This window comes from Gavialis gangeticus, unplaced genomic scaffold, assembly GCF_001723915.1.
Source record: "Gavialis gangeticus isolate Ggan-Ray unplaced genomic scaffold, GavGan_comp1, whole genome shotgun sequence".
NCBI classification, from domain to species: Eukaryota; Metazoa; Chordata; order Crocodylia; family Gavialidae; genus Gavialis; species Gavialis gangeticus.
In genome coordinates, this window is record NW_017729019.1 from 6663563 (window position 1) to 6688129 (window position 24567).

General features: G+C 53.7%; 1 protein-coding gene across 1 annotated transcript in view; it reads right to left on the bottom strand.

The window, feature by feature from the left end:
* Positions 1 to 420: 420 nt before the first annotated feature.
* The window catches only part of PLEKHA6 (pleckstrin homology domain containing A6), a 118155-nt gene continuing 94008 nt past the window's right edge, over positions 421 to 24567 (bottom strand). The window contains exons 14-29 of the mRNA XM_019513933.1: positions 22879 to 22959; positions 20663 to 20731; positions 19536 to 19616; positions 18690 to 18839; positions 17537 to 17632; positions 16446 to 16557; positions 15665 to 15804; positions 14348 to 14497; positions 12491 to 12620; positions 11514 to 11623; positions 10667 to 10849; positions 9807 to 9971; positions 9210 to 9343; positions 8748 to 8890; positions 7174 to 7297; positions 421 to 5736 (exon numbers count right to left, since the gene is read on the bottom strand). Coding sequence (XP_019369478.1) covers positions 7182 to 7297; positions 8748 to 8890; positions 9210 to 9343; positions 9807 to 9971; positions 10667 to 10849; positions 11514 to 11623; positions 12491 to 12620; positions 14348 to 14497; positions 15665 to 15804; positions 16446 to 16557; positions 17537 to 17632; positions 18690 to 18839; positions 19536 to 19616; positions 20663 to 20731; positions 22879 to 22959 — 1860 coding nt within the window. The 3' untranslated portion in view covers positions 421 to 5736; positions 7174 to 7181. The remainder of the gene's footprint in view (positions 5737 to 7173; positions 7298 to 8747; positions 8891 to 9209; positions 9344 to 9806; positions 9972 to 10666; positions 10850 to 11513; positions 11624 to 12490; positions 12621 to 14347; positions 14498 to 15664; positions 15805 to 16445; positions 16558 to 17536; positions 17633 to 18689; positions 18840 to 19535; positions 19617 to 20662; positions 20732 to 22878; positions 22960 to 24567) is intronic.

Here is a 24567-nt window from a genome sequence, read left to right on the forward strand (position 1 = left end):
TCCCTTGCCCTCTCAAACTTCAAATCCCTTCTCCAAGTTGAGAAGCAGTGGCGGTCTTCACTGAAATGAGGATACGATTTTTGAATACATATTTTTCCTCCCTAGTGTCATTCTCTTATTTTAGCGAAAACTTTCAAAGTAGCTATGGACAGACTCCCAACAGGAACCATTTCAACCCAAACGGCTGTGTGCAAAAGCACCTCAAAACAGAGAAGAGCAATGAAAAATAAAATGCAGTGCAAGACATAATAAAGGATCTACACCTCCAGTTGGCAGCCGGAAGAGATGCAGGTGCTCAGTGCCTGGAAAAATCAGAACCCCAAATATTTTCAATGCCCAGAGCGCCTGCATCGTAGGCAAAACTGAAAGAAAAGTTTGCATCTCAGGCAAAATTGCAAGAAAGAAAAGCTCCACCACTCGTCTGTTAACAAACCATTGATTTTTATTTATTCGTTTTATACAAACTTGCAAGGTACAAATGCATTTTTTTTCCCTGGTGTGAGATTCAACCATTTAGTAGCTACATCTAAAACAAATGCCACCGGGAAAATTAAAAAGAAAAGTATGCGAACTACCACAGATTTCATTACGGGTCGAGATAATATCCCCTTTTTCTGATTAGAAGATTTAAAGCCGCTGAAAAGCTACAGCTGTTTGATCACAGTCTGTTTGATCTACCATTGAAATCATTGTCATCTAAGGTCGCTTTCATACAAAAAGAAAGACACTGACACTGCATGGTTTCTTGGAGAGTTTTATTTGTCTAACACTAGCAAAAATCAGGTTTTTGCCCACTTCCCCTCCCTCCCTCCCAATATTAATGTGCATAAATAGATTTCTTTTTTCAATGCAAATAGTTTTTCTCGATTACAAGAGTTGCTGGTATATGATGGTGTTATGAAAAAAAATAACCAAAACAAAATAAAATTAAACATTAAAATAATAATAATAATAATAATAATAACAACCCCCCCACAGTTCCACAATACTGCAATATGGTGATTGGAACCCACTTTATTGCAAGCTCCCAGCTTGTAACCTTGGAAACTCTTAAAGTGACAATAGTAGTGATTGGTCACAGACTCGACATGGTTATTCATTGAATGGGAAGGGCCCCTGCTGTCCCCCTGTCCTTGGAGCTCTTCCTGGGAAACCCTTTTAAGGGTGCTGAAGAGTGGGATTGTCTTCATCCCCCACCCCTTCCTCTGAACGCACAAGACCCCTTCCCCCGGGCACTATGCTGGGATGATGCTGGAGCTAGCAAGCCCTCAAGGATGGAAGATGGGACTGAGCCAAGAGCCAAGGAGAAGCTCACTGTGGGGCTGGCAATGCCAGCATGGTCTCAGGCACCAACCATGACAGTGAAAGCCTTTCCATTGACTTCAGGGGTCCTGGATCCCAGCTCTGGACACAGCCCCAGTGGAGCTCTCCTGCCTTGGCTGAGCTCCCAGGGGCTGCCTGGCTTGGCAGCATCTCTCAGTTCAGCCACCACCTTCCATCTCTGGGAATACGTTTGCAGCAAGGAAAGGTGCGTGCACCCTTGCGTACATGCTTGGGGAGTGTGGGGGTGAGGGGGGCAGCTGGGCTAGTGGTATCCCAGGGACTGCAGTCCAGGAGCCTGTAGAGCTGCAGCTCTATTCGCATCATGACAGAAAACCCATTCACAAGAATACATGTGAGGGGCAAATGGAGCATTTAAATTAAAGATTAAAAAAATCCACATACATAGCAAGGATCTCCTCCTGATACCACGTACCAGCGAGGTCCCTTGCGTGGTGCCCGATATGGTACAATCCTACACGTCTTCGTAACCTGCGCTTAGTGGCCAGACTTCCAGCCCTTGTCAATCAGATTGCAACATCCCCTACACCGATTCACATCTGCTGAGAATCTGGCCCTGCACAAAGCACTGTCATAGCAACAGGGAAATAAATGCATTGTTTCTTCAAACTTACAGTTTTTATACTTTATTTTAAATAAATCTGCTTTTAATAAAAGCATAAAATATATATTTTTTTAAATAGGATTTCTTTTTCTAATAAACTGGAAAAGAATCTGCTTTTTGTAACTCACTGGCGGGGCCGATTCGAATAGCCCTGCTGAAAGAGAAAGAAAATTAGCACAAAACAGTACCGCCCAAAAAAGAAGAGAAAAAAAACCCAAATATATATATTATATATAAATGTATAATTTCCATAAAACATATATTAAGGCATGTATAGCAAAATAAAGGGCCAGCTTTATGAGCTAACAGGGGCTGTATGGGACTCCAGGAGGGCAGCGGAACTATTTTTTCTCCTGGGATGTTTCTGTGTATTGCTAAAATGAAGAGGGAAACAAATTCCTAGGTCTGATTCAACAGGGCAGTGGGGGGGATCCTCTTTTCTGGGGTGCTATGCATATTGCCAAAATCACAGAAGACTAACGGAGACTAGACTATCTGGGGAGATGACACAGAGACAAGCAACTCTCCCCAGGAAGACGCCAGAGAGGTCCCTCCCAGGCAGGGTCTGCCTCTTGCCAAGCTAGAACAACTGCTCCTTAGACAGGAAGGAGTGTCTGGTTGAATGATGAGCAGCCAGTCTGCTTTCCCTCCACAGCTGGGGTAGGAGGGAAGAAAACACCATCTCAATCGGTGCTGAGCATTGGCACCCGTGTCTCCTACGGACTCCACTTCAGCTGTGGGTGCCCAGCTGTGATCAGGTCAACAGAGAAGGTTTCTACACAGAGCTCCAGTCTCAAGGACTCAACAGTTCATAAGTTTAGGGCTCTTTTGACTTAAAGTACCCTGGAAAGTGTCTGGGAGGAGGGGAATCGGAGCTCTTGAGACAAAGGCTTGACATATGTTACCAAAGCAGCCTTGACATTGGCCTTTTCCGGTTCAGATCAGTGTCCTGAAACTGGCCCATTTCGCATGCAACCCCAGCCATATGTTGCAGTTTCTCTCATGACAAACGAGATTCTGAAGCAGGAAAACCAACTCGAGTTGATCTCCAGCCCAGATTGCTCTCAGTGTTGGAGCAGAGGCCTCAATTTCAGACGTGGACATTTTTTAAAACATCGTCTGTCAGATCACTGGAATAGATATCTACGCTTCTAGGCAAAACCTGCCTTTTCCACCCAGACTTTGAGAGCAAGAATGCTGCTGGGATAAAACTGGACCTATCTCATGGTGTAACATAGGGCTGGATTTTGCAAAAGAGCCCAGCTCCCTTTTGTGCCTGGAAGGAAACAGCCAGGCTGTCAGAGGCCTCAGAAAATCCATCTATCAATGTCACGGTGGGAGTTCCTGGGTGCCGCATGCTTTTAAAACCCTGGCCCCTCATCGAGGTCCTTAAATGGGATCATAATCCTTGCAAAGCCCGCTCCAAGTGGCAGATAGAGTTGCTCTGTTCATGCAGCCCTAAGTTTGAGAAGGGCAAGAAAGTCTGCTTGGAAACATAAAGAGTCGTCATCCTCCCAAACACTGTGTAAGCTGAGCTGACGTTTAGAGAGACCTTTTCAAGTTATTTCCGCTGGCAGTGGGAATGCTGCTCGGGCATCAGACCGTGTGTCCTCGTGAGACTCCAGGTCTGGTTCTATGGGCACCAATGGTTTGGAAGCATAGATGAGCTTCAACCACCTCCTAGATGCTTTATCTGAACTGGAATGAACCTCTGAGTAAGTCTCTGCTATGACCTGGCCCCTGCCTCCAGATCAATGATTAATCCTCAGCTTATTAGGAGAATAATGAAGTCACATCTGGAGGAGTGAGCTCATGCCATTGGTTCTGATAGGAGCAGGGAAGGCGCAGCAGGGACTCAGCACCATGAGCTGTCACTCCAAAAGGGCAGAGGAGCTCCTATAACTGTAGGTGTGAGGGGTCTATCCACCTTAGTGCAGGGAGCTAGGGGCGGCAATGTCCATGTACTGCTTCACACGTGATACAGCAGGGAGCCACAGGCCAAAAAGACCCATCGAGTCCCTCCAAGGCCATCCCCAGTGCGGGATTGCTCTCCAGGTAAGGATGGTCACACCGGATTGCCCCCAGGGTCTACCCAGCTGCAAAAGCGGAGCCTCCCAGAGGGGTGCAAGCATCTCAGCCGTGGGCTAGGAAGGGATGAGTTGCCTCCAGTAGGAATCATCTTCCCAGTCCCATCCATCGCATGCTGGCTTGCAACCTCAAAGTTAAAGGGTTTGCTCCCTTCAGGCCTCACAGCTCAGGTTCTGCTCCATTTGGGAGCAAGGTAGTGCTGTCTGAATGACGGGAAGAGACAGCTACAGCACTGACGTACCACCTGCCAAGTCAGCGGCTAAGTAAGGACATCTTTTAACCTGGGGCAGAAGTTGCTGGAGGGAGCCTGCAGCAGATGCATGGGTGTTGGAGAAGGAAATGCCCCAGCAGTTCCATCCAGAACAAAGTGGGACACTCAGATACCGATGTGACAGGTGCCGTGGCAACATTACAGCAAAGTGTGCCCAGTCTAGTGCTACATGCCTCTTGCAGCAGGCCAAGGTTACTATGTGGTGTGCGTGTGCACATGTGTGTGGGCGGGTGCACATGTGTGTGTTGGTACCAGTTCCTCCCTCTCACCCACTCCCATCCCCAGAAAAGTGCAAGAAATGAGCCTTGCTGGCAGTAACACAAACTCCGTGAGAGGCGTCTGCTGGTACCAGCCAGAACCCGCTCAGGGAGGAATCCTGAAGCCCATCTCCCCTTTCTCCTCATCTCTACTTGCAAAAGGATCCCTGCTGGCCCCAGAAAACATCGAGGCTTTGCCTGGCTACTAAGCAAGGCCACATGGGCTGCTCTAGCCCATCCCCTTCAATCTTTCAGCTATTCCCTTGCTACATGTCCACATACATTGCACAGACTTGCCATTCCAAGCCACCCTTCACCCTGGCGTTTCACAGACACAGCTCTATCCCCACCACCTTGTAGTCCCCATCACCGCTCCCGTTTTCTGCCAGGGAGCTTTTTATTTCCTTTGCTGCCACTTCCATCTGTCCATCCTGAATGCCTGCTGTTCCCTTCCTTCCCGTGGATGCTTGTGAGCGTGAGTGCGGAGAAAGGTGGCTACTAGCAATGGTGAAAGCCATGCCAGGGGAGGGCAGCAGGGCAGGAAGGGAGCGCATGGAGCAACGATGGGGCACCGAGGCCCGCAAAGCACTGGAATGCTATCCACCTGCAGCGACAGCTTGGTCTCTGCACCAAAACTTCTCACAGGGAGGAAATTTGGGGGACGAGGGTTTCAGAGTGGAAAGTGAAGGGGCACCCCATGCCCTCCAGGGCAGTGTCACCTCCTCAGCATGACAGCCCGGCCACGTAGCTGCACATGCAGAGCCCATGCCTGGCGTAGAGAAGGCGCATCTCCCAGAACACAACTGGCTCCACTTTTAACGTCTGTCCCTCCAATGGCTGGCAGCAGCTGCAGCCATTTACACAGTGCCCTTTGGTACCCAGCTCCAGCAGGCAGGCCGCCCGCCCATGGTGCTTCTTCCTGCGGTGCAACAGGCCCAGTGTTCAGGGGGAACTGGATCTGAGGTAAGGCCCCCTCCTCCACACTCTCCTCGGTGGCAGGTGCCGGCTCACAGCTTCCCAGTCCTGGACATCAGCATTCGGTAGAGGAAGGGGCTCGGGGAGAACCGGTACGATGGCCAAGGAAAGGTTTGGTGGTCGAGGCGGGGTGCACGTGTTTACGCATTAAAACGTGGCACCGTGGAACTTCACAGCGCTCACAGCAGCCAGGGCTTGTGCTGAAGGGAGGAGAGGAGAGACAGTGAGTGCAAGACTGGGCCTGCCTGCTCTGGGAGGCTCATCCCGGACAGGAACACCCCGCTTGACACAATACAATGCCCTTGTTAGCTCTTGGCCTCCACTGAGGATCTGGCCTGATTATAGTCCCCTTGTGGGGGCTGAAACACTTCAACCCTTCGTGCAAACAGGGTAAGCAGATGCATGGTATGATCAGCACCACTAAGGCTCATTCAAACCAGGAAGCCTGGCACCAGCACACACCACCCTGGCGTGGGCCCTGTGTGCACTAGCAGTCTGCTGTGGTGAAGCTACACCTAAGTCCAGGCAGAAAAGCCTCTCGTTTGGTAATTGGCCCCGACATAGGTGAAGAGACGAGAACAAGTTTTGGAGCGAGTTTAGTGCTGGGGAAGGATACGGGCCTGAGGCTGCCACCAGAACTGGGACAGTACAGGCTTCCCCTACATACAAGTCGACTGATAGGCTTCAGCCCTCATCCTGATTGCCTTCCCTTAGCAGCAAAAGGAGAATGTCATCCCTGTGACCGATTTAGTTCTTAGCCTCAATGTTGAAGAGGGATCAATTAGTGCCAGCTGTGTGTGGTGGGTGCTGTGTGTAAGATGGACCAAGACCAAAGCCCATCAATCCCGCCTCACATATGGCACCACGCAGCAACCAGACACGGGCCTGGAATCAGCTACCTAGAGGGCAAAGGACTTCTGGAAGCTGCCGACATCCCACGTCCAGATTTCTGGTCATATTTCCCATGACTTATGTGGGTTTATTCATGAGGCAAGCAGAATCAGTACCATTCAGGGAGGGATGTAGCATTTCTCATGCCTGACAGTCTCTATTTCTCCTCTAATTTATGTCTCTGGGGCCATTTCTACTTTTCACTGGATGCAAGCAAGGAAGAACCTAGCCCGTGGCCTCAGGTGTATTTGATTCAATGCCTGGTGAAGGTGGAGAAAAGGGATGGCCTGTCTAGATGACCGCAATGGGCTTTAGCTGCCCTGAAGCCCATCCACTCCTGACCCAGCGAATAAACAGAAACAGGTGGGATTCGAGGAAGACAACTTTCCCAACAGACTTCACACCATTGGTTCTTCTTCTGTGCTTCTGGAGCGGGCATTTAACCCTCCACAGCAACCTGGCCAGATCCTCAACTGATATAAAACAGCAAAGTGGCTTTGTTGGCCTCAGGGGAGCGAGTCTGGTTTATCCCAATGGACCCTGGCACCTCGGTGGTCCAAGGTTGAAACCCCTTGCACTTGTTCCACAGGAGGAGACTGGACTAACATGGCACAGGAGACTGTTAGTCAGGCGAGAAGCAATGCATGGATAGCCGGGGAGAGACGTCTCTGGAGTAAGAGGCTCCCCCTGCTACAAGGCCAAAATGGAGAGGAGATGAGATGAAGTACAATAGAAAAGGTGCTTACTTCATGGCTCAGACACGCATAAAATGGCTGCTGTCGGCGACCCGGGATGATTCAGACGAGAGGGGGTTGGTCGGTGGTGTCGGGGAAGCTGGGGAGGTGGGAGGGCTCGGGGTGGCACACTGAGCTGGAAAGGAGAAATGGAGAAAGGGCATGAAGAGCATGACACTGCAGCCATGGTGCAGAGGACAACTCCAGGGGAAAAAGTGGGGAGGGGACAGAGCTGGGGATAGAAAAAAGGAAGGGAGGCCGGAAGCAAGCATGCTCTGAAACAACGGAGAGCGACAAATGGTCCCGCCAAGCGCGCACACGTGAGCTCTGCACGTGGTCCACATGGACTAAGGCAAGGACAGGACATGGCACCTGTCTGCAGGGTGGCTGTCCCAGGGCACCATGCCCACTCTGCCACGTGGCCTTCCACAGAGTGCTGTGCAGGCAAGGGGGGGCTGCCACCATGGTTGTTGTTATAATTGCTACTTAGGCGTTTTCTACACCAGGGCCAACCACATGTCAAAGGGTCTCGACCAAAGAAAGCGATGGAGTTTCTTTGCGAGAAATGAAAAACTCAGAGGTTTGAAAAATGTTCTGTGACAGAAAAGGGAGGAAACCATTTTTGTAAAGTTCCCGCAGCCTCTTTTTTAAAGCCAGTTGCACTAAAGCCCTTGTGCTCCTCACAGCGCTGGAGGTCTGTGGTTTCCAAAAGGTCAAACAGTGGCTCTGTACATCCATCCTGGAATAACACATACACTACGTTATATGGCATGGGCCTATCCTCCTCTCATCCATGGTGGAGTAAATCAGGAGAAACCCCATGGATGTCAGTGGGCCACATCCACAGCTGATGCAAGCTGCAAAGCTTTGTTACCTTCCATGGTACTATACTTGACCTGAATAGCTGAATCCGGCCCGCTGCCACTTCCCTGGCATAAGAGAGAGCATGGTCCCATGCACCGTCTGTGCTCTCCCCTTGACTGTTCACGGCTGACGCCCACTGAGGTCCATGCAAGCACCGTGCATAGCAATCGGAGTTAACCGGGCTGCATCCTGTTTGAGGATCTGGCTCATTTCACAGACACGTGCAGTGTGAAACACAAGGGCCGGACTCTGCTCTGATGCCAGGGCAACGTAATGGGCTTTGGGGGCATCAGTCCACACTGGCAGAGCAGTGAGAGGAGACACGGGCCCACTCGAACCACCCGGCACTAACCCTATTTTGCAGGAGCACGACTTCACCAAGTCCAATGGGGGAAGCTCTGGGATGAATCTTACTGCAGGGGCTGGAGTCTCAGTATCCGTAAATTAGCATGGCTCTATCAGCTGGGGATCCAGACCCACGCACCCAACTACCTGACTCTTAAAGGCCTCTCCCTGTACCTCCTCTCCTGACCCAGGGCATTATCTGGTCCTTCTCTTCAGCCCTAGCTTCTGTGCCTTGCACTGAGAAACAGTAAAGCCACGATGGGCAGAAATTCCCCAGCCTCTTATCTTCACACCTCTCTGGCTGAGGACTAGGAATTTCTCCTGTGCCCCATTTTTCATGGGGTCACTGCTGCTCACATCCTCCTGAGCCTCCTTACCAGACAGCATGCGGCCCCGCCGGGAGGCCTCTGCAGCCAGGGCACAGGAGATCTCTATCCTCTTCTCCTGCTCCTGGAGCTGAGTCTCTGTGTCCTGGGGTGCATCCACCTCTCCCTCACTCAGAGGAATCACATTCTGCATGCTGCAGAGAGAGACTGGCATTACCTCCCTGTGGCTGCCCCCCCCCAGTGACATCCCCATGCTCAGAGGAAGACAAACATATGCAGGAAACTGATGGGTGGAACAACAAAAGGTAGCAGAAGAGATGGGCAGGCAAGGGCTGGAGGGCTAAGCAGTGCCAGAAGGTACTGGGCAAATGAACAGGTAATCAGGGTGGTAAGGTGAGGAATGGATACAGGGAGGCAAGCAACATAGGGCAGCCAAACCAGCAGTGCCCTTAGCAGGTGGGTGGCATGGTGGGCACAGCCAGGGCTGACATGGCCCCAGAGCAGCAGCCTCACCTGGATTTGGCAATGAGCGTCTTTATCCGTTCCACTTTCTTCTGCTTCTCCTTCATCTCTTCAGGGCTCAGAGGAACATCGGGTTCCAGTTCGATGTACCGCTCTGGGATGAGCACCTTGTCCGGGGTGGAAAGCTGGGTAGAGGCAAAGGCAGGTGCTGAGTCCTGGGACTCAGGTTAATTCAGGCGTGGTAACTGAGTGAGGCTGTAGCCGGAGTGGGGCACAGTGCCTTGGTCTCAGCAGTGGGCGCCTGTCCTGAGCCTGGTGCCTGGTCCCTCCTCCTGACATGGTCAGCTCCTGCTCTGCTACCCCTTCCTCCTCCATCTCCTCTTTGTGGGCCAAAAGCAGGACAACACCCAGGATGCCCTGGACATGCCCTGCACTGCAGTCCTCTCTGCCCAGCCCCTGCCCTGAGGAATGGGATGGAGCTGTTCCTTCAAGCCAGAAACCACTTTCTCCCACCACCCCTGGCCCAGGTCCTCATGGAGGTGCTGTCTCCCAGGGCTGCTCTCTCCTCACATGCATCTCGCTGGTGCCTCTCTCCGCTGCCACTCCAAGGGGTGTTGTCAGGCCCTTGCCAGTGGGACAGGGTCTCACCTCCTTGTTTATGTCCATGTCGTAGTGCTGCGGCTCCAGCTCCATTTTGCGCAGGCGGGCAATCTCCTCTCTCGGTGTCTCGTAGACCTTGCCCGAGTCCTCGGAGCGCAACGCTGCCTCCAGGTCAGAGATGTCCACCTCGTGGATGCTGCGGTGTCGGCGCACCTGGAACACACCACCGCACTGCTGACTCAGGGCCGGAGGGCTGGCAGGGTGGCGCCCCAGCTGGCTTCAGTGCTCACAATGCTGGAGGAACCTCTCCAGAAACCCCACCACTGCTGCTCCTCTCACCCATCCACCCCAGCCTTGCACGACAGTCCTGGAGAAACCCCTCCCCTGATTTTACCCACACAGGCTCTTCCCCATCTCCCTGCCAACCTAGCCTGCTTCAGGTACCCGGCCATGGGCCCTTCCTCATCAGCTCTCTCCATACATCTCACCACAGACTCTACTTCCCCCACCCCAGACCACAACTGACCGCTCCCAGCCAGGTCTTGCAGAGCACTTCATTGGTGAATTTCTGGGCACCTGGCAGAAGAGGGCTCCATTTTACAGAAGGGAAAACTGAGGAGCAGAGCAGGGAAAGGACCTGCTCAGTCATACAGGTCCAGCTAGGAAGAAAACCCACAGGTTCCTGAGTCTGAGCCCAGTGTTGTGTTCACTGTACCAGCCAGTTTCCATCATGGCCTCCAGGTCTCTGTTATATGAAGAGACAACAGGGACTGGCTCACAAGGGGAGAACCGGCCTGGGAGCGCCAGTGGGGCCTGGGCTCCAGTGGGCTTGGGGCACTGCTCTGCAAACAGCCTGTGGGACACAAGGCAAAGGCTCCATGCCCAGTGCTAGCCTGGGAAAACCATACCACTTTGTAGGAGGCAGGAGCCTTCGTGCTGGGGGCCTCCGGTGTCTGGCTGGCCGGAAGCTGCAGGCTGCGGCGCTTCTCCTTCATGGAGCCGCTTTGGTGGCGCTTCATGCGGTCAATCTGCTCCTCCACGCTCATCTTCGTCTTGGTCTCATTGGCGAACACAGCGCTCTTTGGCCTTTCCTGGGGAGAAGCATAGCACCCTGGGGTCATGCACATGCCCGCCGGTGTCCTGAACAGATTCCCCGTGCAGGGAGTTCAGATCAGGCTTTGGTCCCTAATGCAATGAGCTTGATGTTCTCAACTCGGTCCCCAAGGGAAAGCCTCCTGCACCAGAAAGCCAGCTTGTCAGCAGCTGCTTCTGCTTCTGATGATCTCTGGACCAGCTGAGGGAGCTGCAGGGCTGGACTGAGGGGCCTTGGTGGAGCTGAAGGCTGCTATGTGTGGCAACACTTCAGGCATTTGCAACAGAGCTGAATAAGAGTGCAGGCAATGCCAGACTGGCTCAGTCCACAGGCCCTGGAGCCCAATATCTTTCAGTGACAGAGAACAGAGGTGAAGAGAAAGAGTATTTAAGCAGAGCCCCTCTGGACACATCTGGCCCCTGCTCCTCTCCCCCTGCAGCTTCCAGCATTCAAGGCAGGCCAAGGGAAGCTCTCAACTAACTAGCAGCTGCAACCAGACCCCTGCTGCCCAGATAGCTTCTTCTTCCTCCCCCAGGGATTTCACCTTTGTCCCTCAGCCACCAGTCCAGCCCCAGCATCATGTGTGCTCCCACCACCCCACACCCTTCTGCCTCAGCCCAGACTCCCGAACCCCATGCAGAGACATGCACAGTGCACAGTACCCTGGAGTTCAGCCCATTGGATGTGCTGCTGGTGCTCCTCCTCACCACACCCAGCGTGGGTGCCGAGTCCTCATCTGTGGGGGATTTGGTCCGTGGGGGAACGATGCCAACTGGGGTGGAGCAGAAAACAGGGATGCTCAGCCATGAGACCTCACACAGCAGCTGCCGACCCATCTTGAGGGTCCCATCCCTGCTGGGGTGAGGCAGGAGCTCTCCAGAACCCAGGGATATGGAAATGTGCTGCCTGCCTGACTCATGGCCCTTCACTTTCCCTGCACAACCCGCCCCTGGCTGTGGGGGTTGGGGAGGGCATTTGCAGGGATGGGGAGATGTCTATATATTGACTCTATGGGGAAGGTGAGCAGCGTCGCCCTAAGCATCTCTTGCACGTATCAATGAACACAGCCCTCAGCACCAGCACAAGGCTCAATACCGCTAGCCCCTTTCTACAGAGAAGCCCATGAGGCAGGGCAAAGGGAAGCCATATGATCTCTCGGTCATGTAGCCAGTAAGGCAGGGACCCCAGAGCAGAACGCAGATGTCCTGGGCTTTCATGGCTTGTTGCGACATTCAGGCCAATCCAGGCATGCCACGTACATCAGATACACCATGGGGTGGGGAGACTGATGTGCTGACACGGGGAGGAAGTGGCACTAAGGAGAAAATCTATTGTGACTTGAAGATGGGCCTCACCTCGGCACGCCAAGGGCCTGGTGGCTCCTGAAATTGTGGCAGCATGTCAGAGCTTATACCCAGAGGGGCAGGAGGAGCTGCTGGTGTGACCTGCCCTAACCCCATGCCCTTTCACAGGATGCTTTGCTGGGCCCTGACAGCTGCAAGGGAGACCCCCAGCTCCAAAGTCAAAGAGGTGCCTCCTTTTTCTGGGGATGCCCCAGACCTTGGCCCTCTGGCACCGCCAGCCCACAGGCTGAGCAGGGAAAAGGTGTCACCACCTTCACAGGGCCTGCAGCTGGTACCTTTGTTGAGAGCTGCTTGCTTCTCGGCCTCCTGCTCTTGCCTCGTCTGCAGGAGCAGACCCTCCACGGGTGCGTTGGAGGTGGCCGTCCGGTGAGCGTCCTTCTTGCTCTGCTCATAGCTTGACTTGGGCTATAGAGGGAAAGAGGATTCCCTGGTGAGTGGGCGACTGGCTGGGGAGGGGGCTGGTGGCAGGAGAGCTAAAGAGACCTGCCGTCGGACAACTAACCCGGGCATCCACCGGGGTGGGCGTGGGGATGAATGGACGATGTACACACTGACACAGAAAGGACAGATGGATGCACACAACTCAGGAGAGCCAGGAAATGACAACCTAGAGAGCACCTGGGTTTCAGCCCAAACCACCTAACCCAAGGAAGCTCAAAACACATGATCCAGGGTGGGCACCATCCGGGCTGAGTCTGCAGCAAGTTTGTGTCTGGGGCCCACCAACTCCAAAGCAGTACAGGAGGGACGAGCGCAGATCAGAACCAGCTGGTCTGACAGTGCCTGGGATCTCAGCAGGCTTATTACAGACACAGCCTGGCAGGACACGTGGCTCTCCTTGTAGGAGATGAAAACCATCCCCTGCTTCATATGTGTACTATTTTCCATGTGCACACGCCTTCTTGCACATATCACTAGGCACACGGCACTTGGCTGCAAGGCTGTGCACATGTTGGAGGTGCATGTTGAAAATTTGGTCCTGGGAATCTAAAACTGGCCGATGTCCAGGTACTAGTGGTCTAGGCACTAAAATCCACTGGGAATCAGGCACCTACTGGCTTGAATCTGCTCTCAGGCAGCACCCCACACCTCCCTCTGTACACTCCTGAAATCAGTGGGGTGACAGTGGCATAAGCAAGGTCAGGGTTGGGCTCCACAGCCTCAAAAGCACATTTCAGCCCACAAAAACTGGAAGCTGAATGATCCCAGGTGGAGCAGAGAGAGCAAGAGAGAAAGCAGACAAGTGAAGGAGAGAAACACCTGAGTTCCTCTCGCTTGGATGTGAAGGGTCAGTGGTATTCCCTCCACATAGACAAGACTCACAATGATGGGAGAAAGGGGGAGGGAGGGTCTCTCCCTTGTCCTCCCTGCCAGCTGTGGGCTCCTGATGGTTACAGCCCTGCAGCTGGCTCTCATGGGATCCCCTTCCCTGCACTGAGATGAGGCTGGTGCGAAGGGCGATTCACAATTTCACTGAGGATCCAGCACCCCAATTTAGCTTAATGGCACTACAAGAGACAGGGGGTCTCCAAGCGAAGGTTTATCAACTGAGTGCACTGTTCTTTCATTGCAAGCTCCACTAGGCACTGGTCTCAGGAGTAGGTGCTACTAGTTTTCCCCTTCGATACATGGGGAAACTGAGGCACAGAGCAAGAGGGTGACTTGCTCCTGGGTCAGGGGTGGAGACAGGAATAAAGCCCAGGTCTTCCCAAGCCCAGGTCAGCACCTTGCCCATTGGGAAGGTCAGTGCCTTGGTCAGCACATGGGCAGCTAAGGGACAAAGAGCTCCTACGATGTCCTTGCAAAGGGTGGGGACTGCATCTGCCCCTGGCATTGGCACCTGGATGCCCCAATGCCCAGCATATGCCATGCCCCTCCTGCTAGGCTGTGCACCATCACTACAAACACCCCTGGCCCTAAGCCTCTCTCTGCCAGTCCTCCTGAGGTGTCTACTGACTCCCCACACACCTTCAGTGCTTGCAGCTGGAGGGAGAGGGGCATTAGCCCCACTTTCCACCCTCTCAGCTACGCCCCATGGCTCTCCTGCTTGCTGCTGCTGGTTCCTAGTGGGGCAATGGGAAGGCTGCTGCTTACTGCCAGACCCCGAGTCCGCTCTGGACGTGCTTTGATACCTGTCCCCGCTTGGCCTCGCTGCTGTGCTGCCAGGACGGGGAGCTAGGGTACGGCCAGAGGCGGCTCTCGCTAGGGAGCGGAGGGACGGTCGGAGGAGACTCCAGGGGTACATACGACTTAGGAAGGGGAGGTCGAGGCGGGCCTGGTTCCTGGGGCAAAGAGGAAGCCAGAGTGTTAGACGCAAGAGCAGAGCAACTATGAGAACGGGAAAGAAGAGAAAGTTAGTGAGAGACAGGCAGACAGACGGCAGTGCGGGGCCCACAGCTGGTCCTACCTATCCTGGGCTGAGCACCCACTCCAGGACCCGGCAGGTCTGAGTCCCACCCCTTCGCCAGTGCCCTGAGCTCCAGGGCCCCCTGCTCCATGTCTCCCTCTAAAGAGGAGGTGGGGAGACCCCTGCCCACAGACACTCCCCAGCTGCTCCCCCACACCTCGCTGAAAAAGAGGGTGGGAGATTGTTCACATCCACAGCATCTGATGGTCAGGCCTCATACTCACCAACATGAGCGAGAAGGTTTGCTCCATGGAACATGGACCGCTTGGTTCAATGTCATGTTTGTGCCAAGGCAGCATAATCCCCCATACTGCCGGGGAAGTCCCCCCCGCAGAAACTATCCCCCAACAGATGGCTTTATCACAGCCTGGCCACCCCACCCCATGGGGTGCGAAATGTTGTGTCCCTGGGCAAGATGCTCAGCAAAGCCACTCGAATTGACAGAGATGGGCCAAACTCTTACTGGCAGGCTTTTGATTTGCCCATGCTCTATCACACAAGGGTCCCATCACTGAGGTGTCTAGGGACATCCCCAGCTTTGCAAGATGGGACCCTGAGGGAACCCAAAGGCAAGTCCCAACTCAATGGAGATGCAAACAAGAGAGCAGAGAGCACCAAGAGTATCTGCTGAACCCTCTGGGGATGGGCACCAACTCTTTATGAAGCTATGGGCTTGACAAGAGCTGGGCCAGAGCCCAGACCCTGGATTGGAGCAACCATTCTTCTTGGAGGGGGTTCAAAATTGGAAGCCAGGTCCAGGGCCCAAGTTGATGTCAGGGTGAGTTAAAGTCCACCCTGGACTGAACACCCCCAAAGAACTCCAGTGCACCTGGACCCCAGCCTGTGCCACCGAGGTTCATGCCCTCTGTGCATCCTTCTGGAGCACAGAGGTTTCACGAGGGTCAGATATGAGAGCCGCGGGTGCCATCTGCTGGAGGGAAGGGACCTCTGCCAGCAGAACAGCACCGGGTCTCTAATATCCTGCCTGTCCGCCACCCAGCACTGCCTATCCTTAGCCCCAAGCCCCCGCAGCTCCACTCACCTCGCCGGCACCTTGCTTGGTGGGTGACCCCTGTGAGCCCGACACCAGGGAGAAAGGGCTCAGGGGGCTGGTGAGGCTGGCAGAGCTCAGAGGGCTGGCAGGGCTGTTGGAGCTGTATGTTCCCGGCGGACCCATGGCCACTGCAAAGAAGCAACAGAAAGGAATGAAGCAAGGGTGCAGCTTGTTCCTGTTGTGAAAGGGGCTGGCCCAGCCAGCAAAGGGAAGACAAGCCAGTCTGGGGCTCCCACAGTGGCTGTGTGTTACCTTTGATGCCAGTGGGCAAGTGGGAACCATCACTGCTGAGGCAGATAGTTCTATAGAGACTTTCCCCCCAGCGTTATCCGAGGCAGGCTGAAGCCAGCCAGGAGAACCAAGGCTGCTGCTGACAGCTGGAGGCTGCAGCAGCAGCAAGGGGGCATTAAGAGGGCTGTGGTGAGGGGTGGCAACCAGGAGGGCCTGCACTGGGGTCACCTGCCTACTCATTGCAGCTACTATGGTCGCCAAGTAGGCTGGATCTAATGTTGGAAGCCACCCACCTCTGGCTCCAGAAACCACAGGCTGCTGCCCTTTGGGATTCTCCATTACCTACAGAGGTTTTCGGGTCCACATCCTCTATGCACCACGGCTGCTAGAGGGTGACAGTCAAGGACATGGGAGTAGCCATGAAGACCTCATAGCTTGGGATGCATCACCAAGGACTGTGGGACACTTGAGCAGGCACTAAAACGAGCTGTATTGTGACCCCACAGCCTCAGTCAGGCCCAGGGAAGGCGGTGCTCACCTCTGTGCTTGGCGGTGTCCGTACCACGGGAGGGGTTGTTCTTCCTCAGCCCCTCCATCACATCCTGGATCCGCCAGATCTCCTTCTGGATCTGCCGGTTGAGCATTTCGTTCTGTGAGGAACAATGGGCAGGTGGTCAGAAAAGCTGCCATCTCGAGCTGCAGGGCTGTGATGCGGCCCAGCTAACCTGCCTGCCATGGGGGCTCTGTCCATCACCCTCCAGCAACAATGCCCAAAGCCACCTCCAACTCACTCACACCACAGGGCCAAACCCTGGGGCCTTTCCTTTGAAGTTATGCAGCCTTCACATTAGTAGTGAAATCCAGGGGGCTTCTGGCCTCAGCCCAGAGCCAGGGCCAAAGGGGTTTGGCACCCTGGATTGCCAACCGCACTGGTTTCATCAGGGCTAAGCCTTTTTCAGCAGCCCCTTCCAGCCCTTCTGCCAATGAAGCAGTAATGCTGCATGGACTGTGCCCATCTTCTGGTGGCCCTGCAGTGCTCTGCCAGGGGCTGCTGGCTCTGCTTTCCCACGGGGCCATGACCGGTTCTGCCCATGTGTGAACACAGAGTCCGTTCCAGCTGGGCCCAGATGTGCCACTGCACAGGTAACTGCATCATGGAAATGAAAGCCATGGCTGGTGCTGTCACTGTCCTGTCTCAGCAAAGAGGCCAAGGCCTCACTGGGGCACAAAGGACGGACACAGCCGGTGACTGAGCCTGTGCCCGAAATTCCCCGTAACCGCGCATCTGACTGAGCATCAAGCTGGCCACTTGCAGGAAAACTCTTGTGCAACCATGGCAGCTGTGCACACGAATCAGAGGCACTGTGTGGGTGTAAGAAAAGCTGGTCCTGAAGCTGTGAGCCAAACCTACGCATGCCTCGGGGCTGGAGGAGACAGGCTCTCAGGGCCAGACTGCTCTCACATGCACCAGTTTTGCCCAAGGGAATGGGACTGCTCTCTGCGTAGTTGCTCATGATTTACCCCTAGTTACTCCTGATTTACCCTGGAGTTGCACTGCCCCCTGCCCAAGCCCAGCCTGTGGGGGGTTCAGTGCCCTGAGTCACTCCTGATCCAGCCCTGCTCTCTCACCTGGATGTCCAAGTTCAGCTGCTCCCAGAGGTCGTCATGCAGGGCGGACACCTCGCTCTCCAGGTTCTCGTACTCCAGAGTGCTGTTGGCCAAGGCCTAGGGGGATGTGCAGATGCTCCCATGAGACAACCAGCTCCTTCTGTGCATGTCCCAGGGATGCAGAGACAATACCCCACTTGGGCCAGCACAGAGGTCCCCTCAGTCTGCTCTGAGGGGCACACTCACTCAGGAAGCTTTCAAGGGCTGGTATGCATGTGCTAGCATGGGCCTGGGACCAAGCCTAGGAAACAAGCAGCAAGGGCCCAGCACAGACCCTCCAGGGACAAACATAAGTATGCTCCACTGAGGAAAGTGTACCCCATGCCCTCCCTACCATTCACAGATGGTTGGGGCCACTACAGGGGGAAAAATCAGTGGAGAGGTGGTGGCACCAATGGGTTAGGTGGGTGTAATTACTGAATTTCACCCTCTGGAGTCAGGGAGCTTGCAGCCTCTCTGATCCTCAGGCCAACACCGTGATGCCAGACCCCATGAAGGGACCGTGATGCACTGGTAAATGCATTTTAAGGGTGGGGAGTGGATGTCCAGCAAGTAAAATGGGCCAACAGGAAAACCAGGGGCCAAGGGCTTGCTCCCTGGCTGACCCCTGGTACAGCACTACATGGGTTATGTTCTCCACCCCCATGAGATATGCCTTGGCTGGTCCCAGGTCCCTGTGGCCTGGAGGGAGATTCTCCTCATTTTCTTTCTTTTTTAATGGGAGAAAATGGAGCAGGGAAATGCAACAAGAAAAAGAGAAGGAAAGGCAGATTTATCCCCACCCGCCTGAGCTGGCCAGGGCATTTCAGCCCCCCGGTGCCAGGTTCCCTGGGCACCCATGGCCCCAGCCTGGCAGACAGTAGTAGAGACCGGCTCTTTCCACTGCTAAGGGATCCAACCCTGCTGTTGAACAAGCCCTATGCTTGGCACCCTGATGACACAGAGCTCAGGACTCACACTAGGGTGTTGCTGCCCCACTGAGGAGCCATGCACAGGGCAGAAGGGGACCCTTAAAAGTATGTGCCAGCTTCCCCCTGCTTCATCCTTCCTGCAGTGCGGAGGAGCCCGGCCCAGCTCAAGGTCCCCACAGGCGGCCCCCCAGCATCTCTGTTACCGTGCTGGCCTGGGACAGCTCCACCCGGATGTTGATGAGCTGGTTCTGGAGGGATTCCTTCTTGTGCAGCAGCTTCTCTGGGTAGGCAGGCTGGCTCCCAAACATCTCCAGCTCCTGGTGAGTCCCCATCAGGGCGCTCTCAAGGCTCTCCTAATGGCAAGATGACAATGAAGCCCTCACAGCCCTCCTGCTCACCCAGCCATCTGACTTGGGGAGTGGAGACATGGGCACCTAAAAGGGGCCTTATCCCTGCTGAATGGGTGGGGGGTAGCCAGGCCCACTGGAGCCAGGTCCACTGGTGAGTACCAGCTGGTGAGAGGTCCTGCAGGAATGGCTGCAAGGGACACTCCACCAGAGGCCAATGAGGATGGGACTTGGTCACCATTGCATTAAGGCAGCCGATGACTTGGAAAATCTGGTTTCAATTCCCAGCTCTGCTCCAGGTGCCCTTTGTGATCTGGGGCAAGTCACTTTGCCTCTCCAGGCTAGTGACCCACCTGCCCAAGGGGGTCACCCCTGCCCTCCTCAGAGGCAGCACTGGGAGGGCAGGGCAGTGTATGCATGCAAGGCACTTGGCCATGACAGCACGGGGGCTTCAGAAGAACCTGATGCTCTTCCCATGTTGCAGCTATCCTGCCACAAATATCCCAGCCCACCAGGCTGTTTCCAAGCAGGCAGACAGTTTTCACCACCCGGTGTCATGGTGGCTTAAGGAGAAATAGAAATAGCTACATCATCACTGCTGCTCCAGGGCCACTTCCACCCAACGGTGACAAGCCCAGCCTCAACCGCCAGGTTTGCCCAGGGTGACAGAGTCTATCACCCTGGGTTCCCCTCCCTGCTCACCTTCTCTGCCCGGAGCTGCTGCACCAGCCTTTCCTGCTCCCTCACCACCTTGTTCTGCTCACACAGTTTCCCCAAGAGTTTCTGTCCCCAGGAAAGGAAAAGAAGAAAAAAAAAAAAAATCAGAGCATGAAGAGCTGTCAGAGGGCCCATTTGCCACGCTGCCACAGTGCACCAGGATCATGTAGGTAAGGATGGAGCAGGCTTTTTGTGGTAAATCAGCAAGGCCCTCTCCATCTGAGGACAAGACATTGGACCAAATCCTGACCCCAGTGATGCTAATGCCAGAACAACCAACGAATTCACTGGGGAGGGGATATGGCCCCTAATATCTGTGATATTAGATCCTAGCCCAGAGGCACCAAGGGACCTCTCACTGCTATTTCTCTTTCAGGACTGTCTCCCTAGCCCAGTGGATGGTGAGGTGGGAATACCTGACAGCATCAAATGGAAAATGAAAAATCATCAGGGTTCAGTTTCTTAGGGTGAAAAATCGACAGTCAAGGGTTTCATTTCTAGGACTGGCAAAGTAAAACAGCATCACTTATAAACCCCAGGCAAGTCCTTTTGGAAGACAGGAGAATCATTTTCCGTTGCTGAGTCACTGCTTCACATGTAGGCACCTCTGGAAATATCTAAAATATTCCTTTAGGATCCGTGAAGAAAAACCTTCAGCAACCCACAATCTTCCAGGGCACTTTGGGGCATATTTACTAGGCTAATCCCAAGTGGTTGCTATATTACGCGAGTAGCAAGAGTGATCTTCAGCCACTTCTACCCTCGGTCTTACTATCAGTGGACAAGTAATGTATTATCTGAGTGGGCTGAAAACACACAAGAATGTAAGTGTGGAAGACGTGTGTAGAGTAGGAGAGAGAGATGCAGTGGAAAAGAGAGCTAAGAACTGAAGCAAACTAGCAAATGACACTGGTGAGCAGCAGTGAACGGGTAAGCAGTAATGCCCATTATCCCTGAAGCTCTGCCATGAGAAAGGATGCCCATCCAATGACACACAGCACAGGCGGGAGGTGGGAGAAAGCATGACCACCCAGGGGTGGAGGATGGGTGGCTGACAGTATGACGGCAGGGAAGAGGAGGTGGACAGGCAAGGCAGAGAGAGTTGATCTTACATCCGTGTCTTGCTCGCTTATCTTGTAGGCGTGCAGAGTCTCTCTGTAAGCATCCGGGAAGGGAGATACCTGCAATAACAGGAACCAGTCACTACTGCTCCCTCCTGTGCAGAGCTGAGCCTCTGGGGAGACCCGAGGTCGTGTCTGGAGTCCTTGGAGAGAATGGCTTCCTGGCTGCCGGAGCCCTAGTCCCCACCACAGCCCTACCAGTTGAACCCCTTTGCCCATAACATTTAGCAGGGGGCCAGGAAATGAAGTCCGAGTGCTCAGCCACCGCATCAGCCATCAGAAAGAGTCCAGACTCTTCAAGGTCTGCCCAACCCAGTCAACTCCTGCTGGCTGCTCAGATCTGCCTCCTCCCGTGGAAGCACAAGGACCTGCTTCCAAGGCAGGGAGCTCCTCCATGCACAAGATAATGCCCCTCTCCTGTGCATGCGGGAGGGTGCACAACATCCCTTCTGCAAAGGATCTGAGCTATCGAGCCGCACATCAAGCCTGGGTCAGTAACTGGGCAATCACGCGGGCAAGCGATGGTAACTGGCCACCCGTGTGGGCAACTATGGGGTCAGTCAGGAGTGGAGTGTGCAGTCCGGCATTCCCTTTGCAGGTGCACTGGGCCCTGAACCGGGGTCAGGATATCCCCCATTTCTAGGGTTCAGCTCCTCAAGGTGAGGAGTAACGTATCACAATGTGAGATCTCTAAAGAAAGGCTGGGTCTTGGCTGCCCTTATAATGCCAGGGAGGTTTCTTGGTGTGCACAACAGCTCAGCACCTGGCTAACACAACGGGCAGGGATGAGAAGAAAGTGCTGAAGGAAGTCTCAGGGGTCCCCTCACTGGGAGGCTGAGGCTAGACAGTCTTCGCTAGAGTTAAAGGCCAATGGGAAGTGGCCAGCGGCAGACCAGATGCCACACTCACCACAGTCACCTTGGGGCACTGACACTTGCTGCTTAAGGCCTCCAGTGCCAAGCTCAGCAGGATGCAGGATTTGGCCCCTGGGTACCTTGTGGCATCAAAGCAGGATGGCAGAGCCTATGGGAAAGCAGCTCACAACGTAGTGCATCCCCGCCTTGCATCTGGTTATCTGACTGCCCCAGGTGGCCTGTTCCATTTATGGAGTGGATGCAAAGACCTTTCCCCTCACATCCAACACTATCCCTTTCTCAGAGCGACATGGCACAACACAATGCGCAGCCACCCCCGGAAGAAGGCAACCAAGGGATGCAGCAGAGGCGTTACATGGACTAGAACAGCACAGTGCCCAATGCAAGAATGCAGAGCTAGCACTACACTGACCATGACCTTGGCAAGGGTCCTGCCTGAGCAGTGGTGACCTCTTATATCCACCAAGAACCCCCTGCGTTCAGAGCAGGCATGGGACATCTAGAAAATACACGTAGTAAACATTCAGCAACACTGAGTTTGCTTAACAAAAGTGGCACAGCTATGAATGGAGCTCTGAAAGCATGAATGGGTGGCAGCTGACTCTCCAGCATGGTGCAGTGAGATGTTGCTTTTATGACTGGACCAGCCAGGGGCGTGTTTGGAGTCTGGAGTTACAGCAGAAAAGAGCCTAGTACTTGGTACTTGTACAGCACTTTCTATATTCAGAGAATTGTGTAGGTTCAATACAAAGCTAATTTCTAACAGCTTGACTGCAAAAAGGATAAAAGCCTACTTCTGCTGCCAGATGATGGGAGCACTCCTATAACATAAAGAGCAGAGCTGGGGCTTTGGAAATGATGACCCCAAGTGTTAAATCTACTGAAATACAAAAGGTGGTAGGGTCTTATCCTCAGCTCACCCTCACAAGCCTAGAAAGCACTACCCTCTTCACAAACCTCAAGGCAGCTCAGTGAATTGACCAAGGCTGCTCTAGAAGCAGGTGGCAGCACTGAGATTTGAACTCAGGACTTCCTCCATGCCAGTCTTGTACTCCATCCCCCACACGGCGCTGCCTTTGAGGACAATAAGCTACTGGAGTTTTGAATGGCTTATGGATGTGTTAGTGAAGCCTGTGATGGAGCCAGCGGGTTCCCCCGTGGGTGATGTGTCAGGCCCCACAGATGCAGGGTGAGGCGTTTCAATGAGAGGAGATGTCGGGTGGCAAGATCGCAAATGAATCGTGTCGTGCGAGAGGGAGCTGCACGATGGTTCTGCCATGCAAAGGCGGCAGGAATGGCATTGCTGGGGGTGGAGTGGCCGCGGTTCCTTACTTGCATGTAGAGCTGGGCCCTAGGGGAGGAGTTCTCCACCATTCTGTTCACCATACTGATCAGAGTCTCGCTCTCACTCATCTACAGCAGACAAGGAAGGAAATTTCAGACATCAGCAGAGACGTGGCTTCTCTCTTGGTCCAAGCTCCAATGTTCAGAGCACAGTGTGGGCCGGCCGTGGGCCTGGGTCAGGAAGTGTTTGAAGCCCCAAGTGCCTTGTCCAAGGTGCCGAGTGCTGTGCTGCCAGCTGTGCCAGCAGGTGATGGGTGCCAGGTGCACGTAGGACCCTGGGGAACCCTTTCCCTGTTTTGACACAGCTCTGAAAACGCACACAAAACCCCCCTTCCTGGGCTGAGTTGAGTGCACAATGGACAAGTCTCCCAGAGCCACTAACATTTCCCTGCCTCCACAAGTACCAAGGGCACCCCCTTGGCTGCATGGAGCTTCCTCGGCCTCGGCTCCTCCTCACACTGCCTTAGCACGCACATTACAAGGGCCTCAAAAGAAGCCCAAGAGCTTCAAAGTGAGAAAAGACCTTGAGTTCTGCCTCTGCTAATGAGCAGACAGCAGCTCAGAGCAATCACAAAACAGGCGCACCAGGAAAATCGCAGCACCGTGACCTTACCTCAGCCTTGGGCTCCAGTTTCTCTAGGTTTAAACATGAGAATCAGTCTGTTGGGGCTTGTCCATGCAGGAAGTCATGGAAGAGCTGATTAACTCCCTATGTGGACCTTCTTCTTCTGGAATAAGAGCACCTGACAGCCAAATTGGCTTAATCCACATAGGAAGTGAATCACACCAATTCAGAATAAGGCAGTCTTATTCCACATCAAGAGCTCCCACAAAGGGAATGATTCAGGAACAGCTATTGTACTTTAAATTCATACCCAACTTAATCTGAATGAGCTTTCCTGTGTAGACAACTCCTTTGTTCCCGCTGCATGTGATACTGCTATTTTTGGACTGGAGAAGCTCAGATTGCATTCATCCCTTTCGAGAAGCCTCCAAATGAGAATAAATCTTTGAGGGGGGTCACAGAGAGACCTGTGTATCACACCAGATGTGTGTCACAAACTTCCCGTTACTCACGGGAAGTTCTGCGTCCCAAATGAAGACCATCTGTTGGCAGGAGAGTGCAGCCATGGGTACAATGGGGAGGCACTGCTGAAGGAAGTACCATGTCTCTGGAGCTGTGTTTCCTACATATTGGAACATGCCTGATACCCTCTCTGCCTTGAATGTGCTTGTCCCAGAGATGTGCAGGGTACAAATGAAGCTGTCCAGCCTATTCCACGGAAATCAAACCAATGACTGATATGGCATGACTGCATCAAAGGGAGTGGGTACCAAAGGCTGAAAACAGAAGTCATTGCAGAGCACTGTAGGACCATATTTTGGCACGTGGTTCTTTTAAGATCCTTGTTTGGGGAACAGCACCCACCAGATGCTACACATGCCATTAGGAAAAAGAAAATCCTTAATGGGGAAATAAAACCTAAAGACCCAAATGGGCTCTAGCACACTCCCTGGTTGGCTCTATCGTGCTCAAACTAGAAGAACCCCCCAAAACTGTGGTTCCTTTAAATGGAATAAAACAGGGGGGAAAGTAGGCACTCCACATACTGCAACAACACATCCTTACTGTTGTTCACGGTAACCCCCCAGGACTTTATATCAATTTCCTGGTTA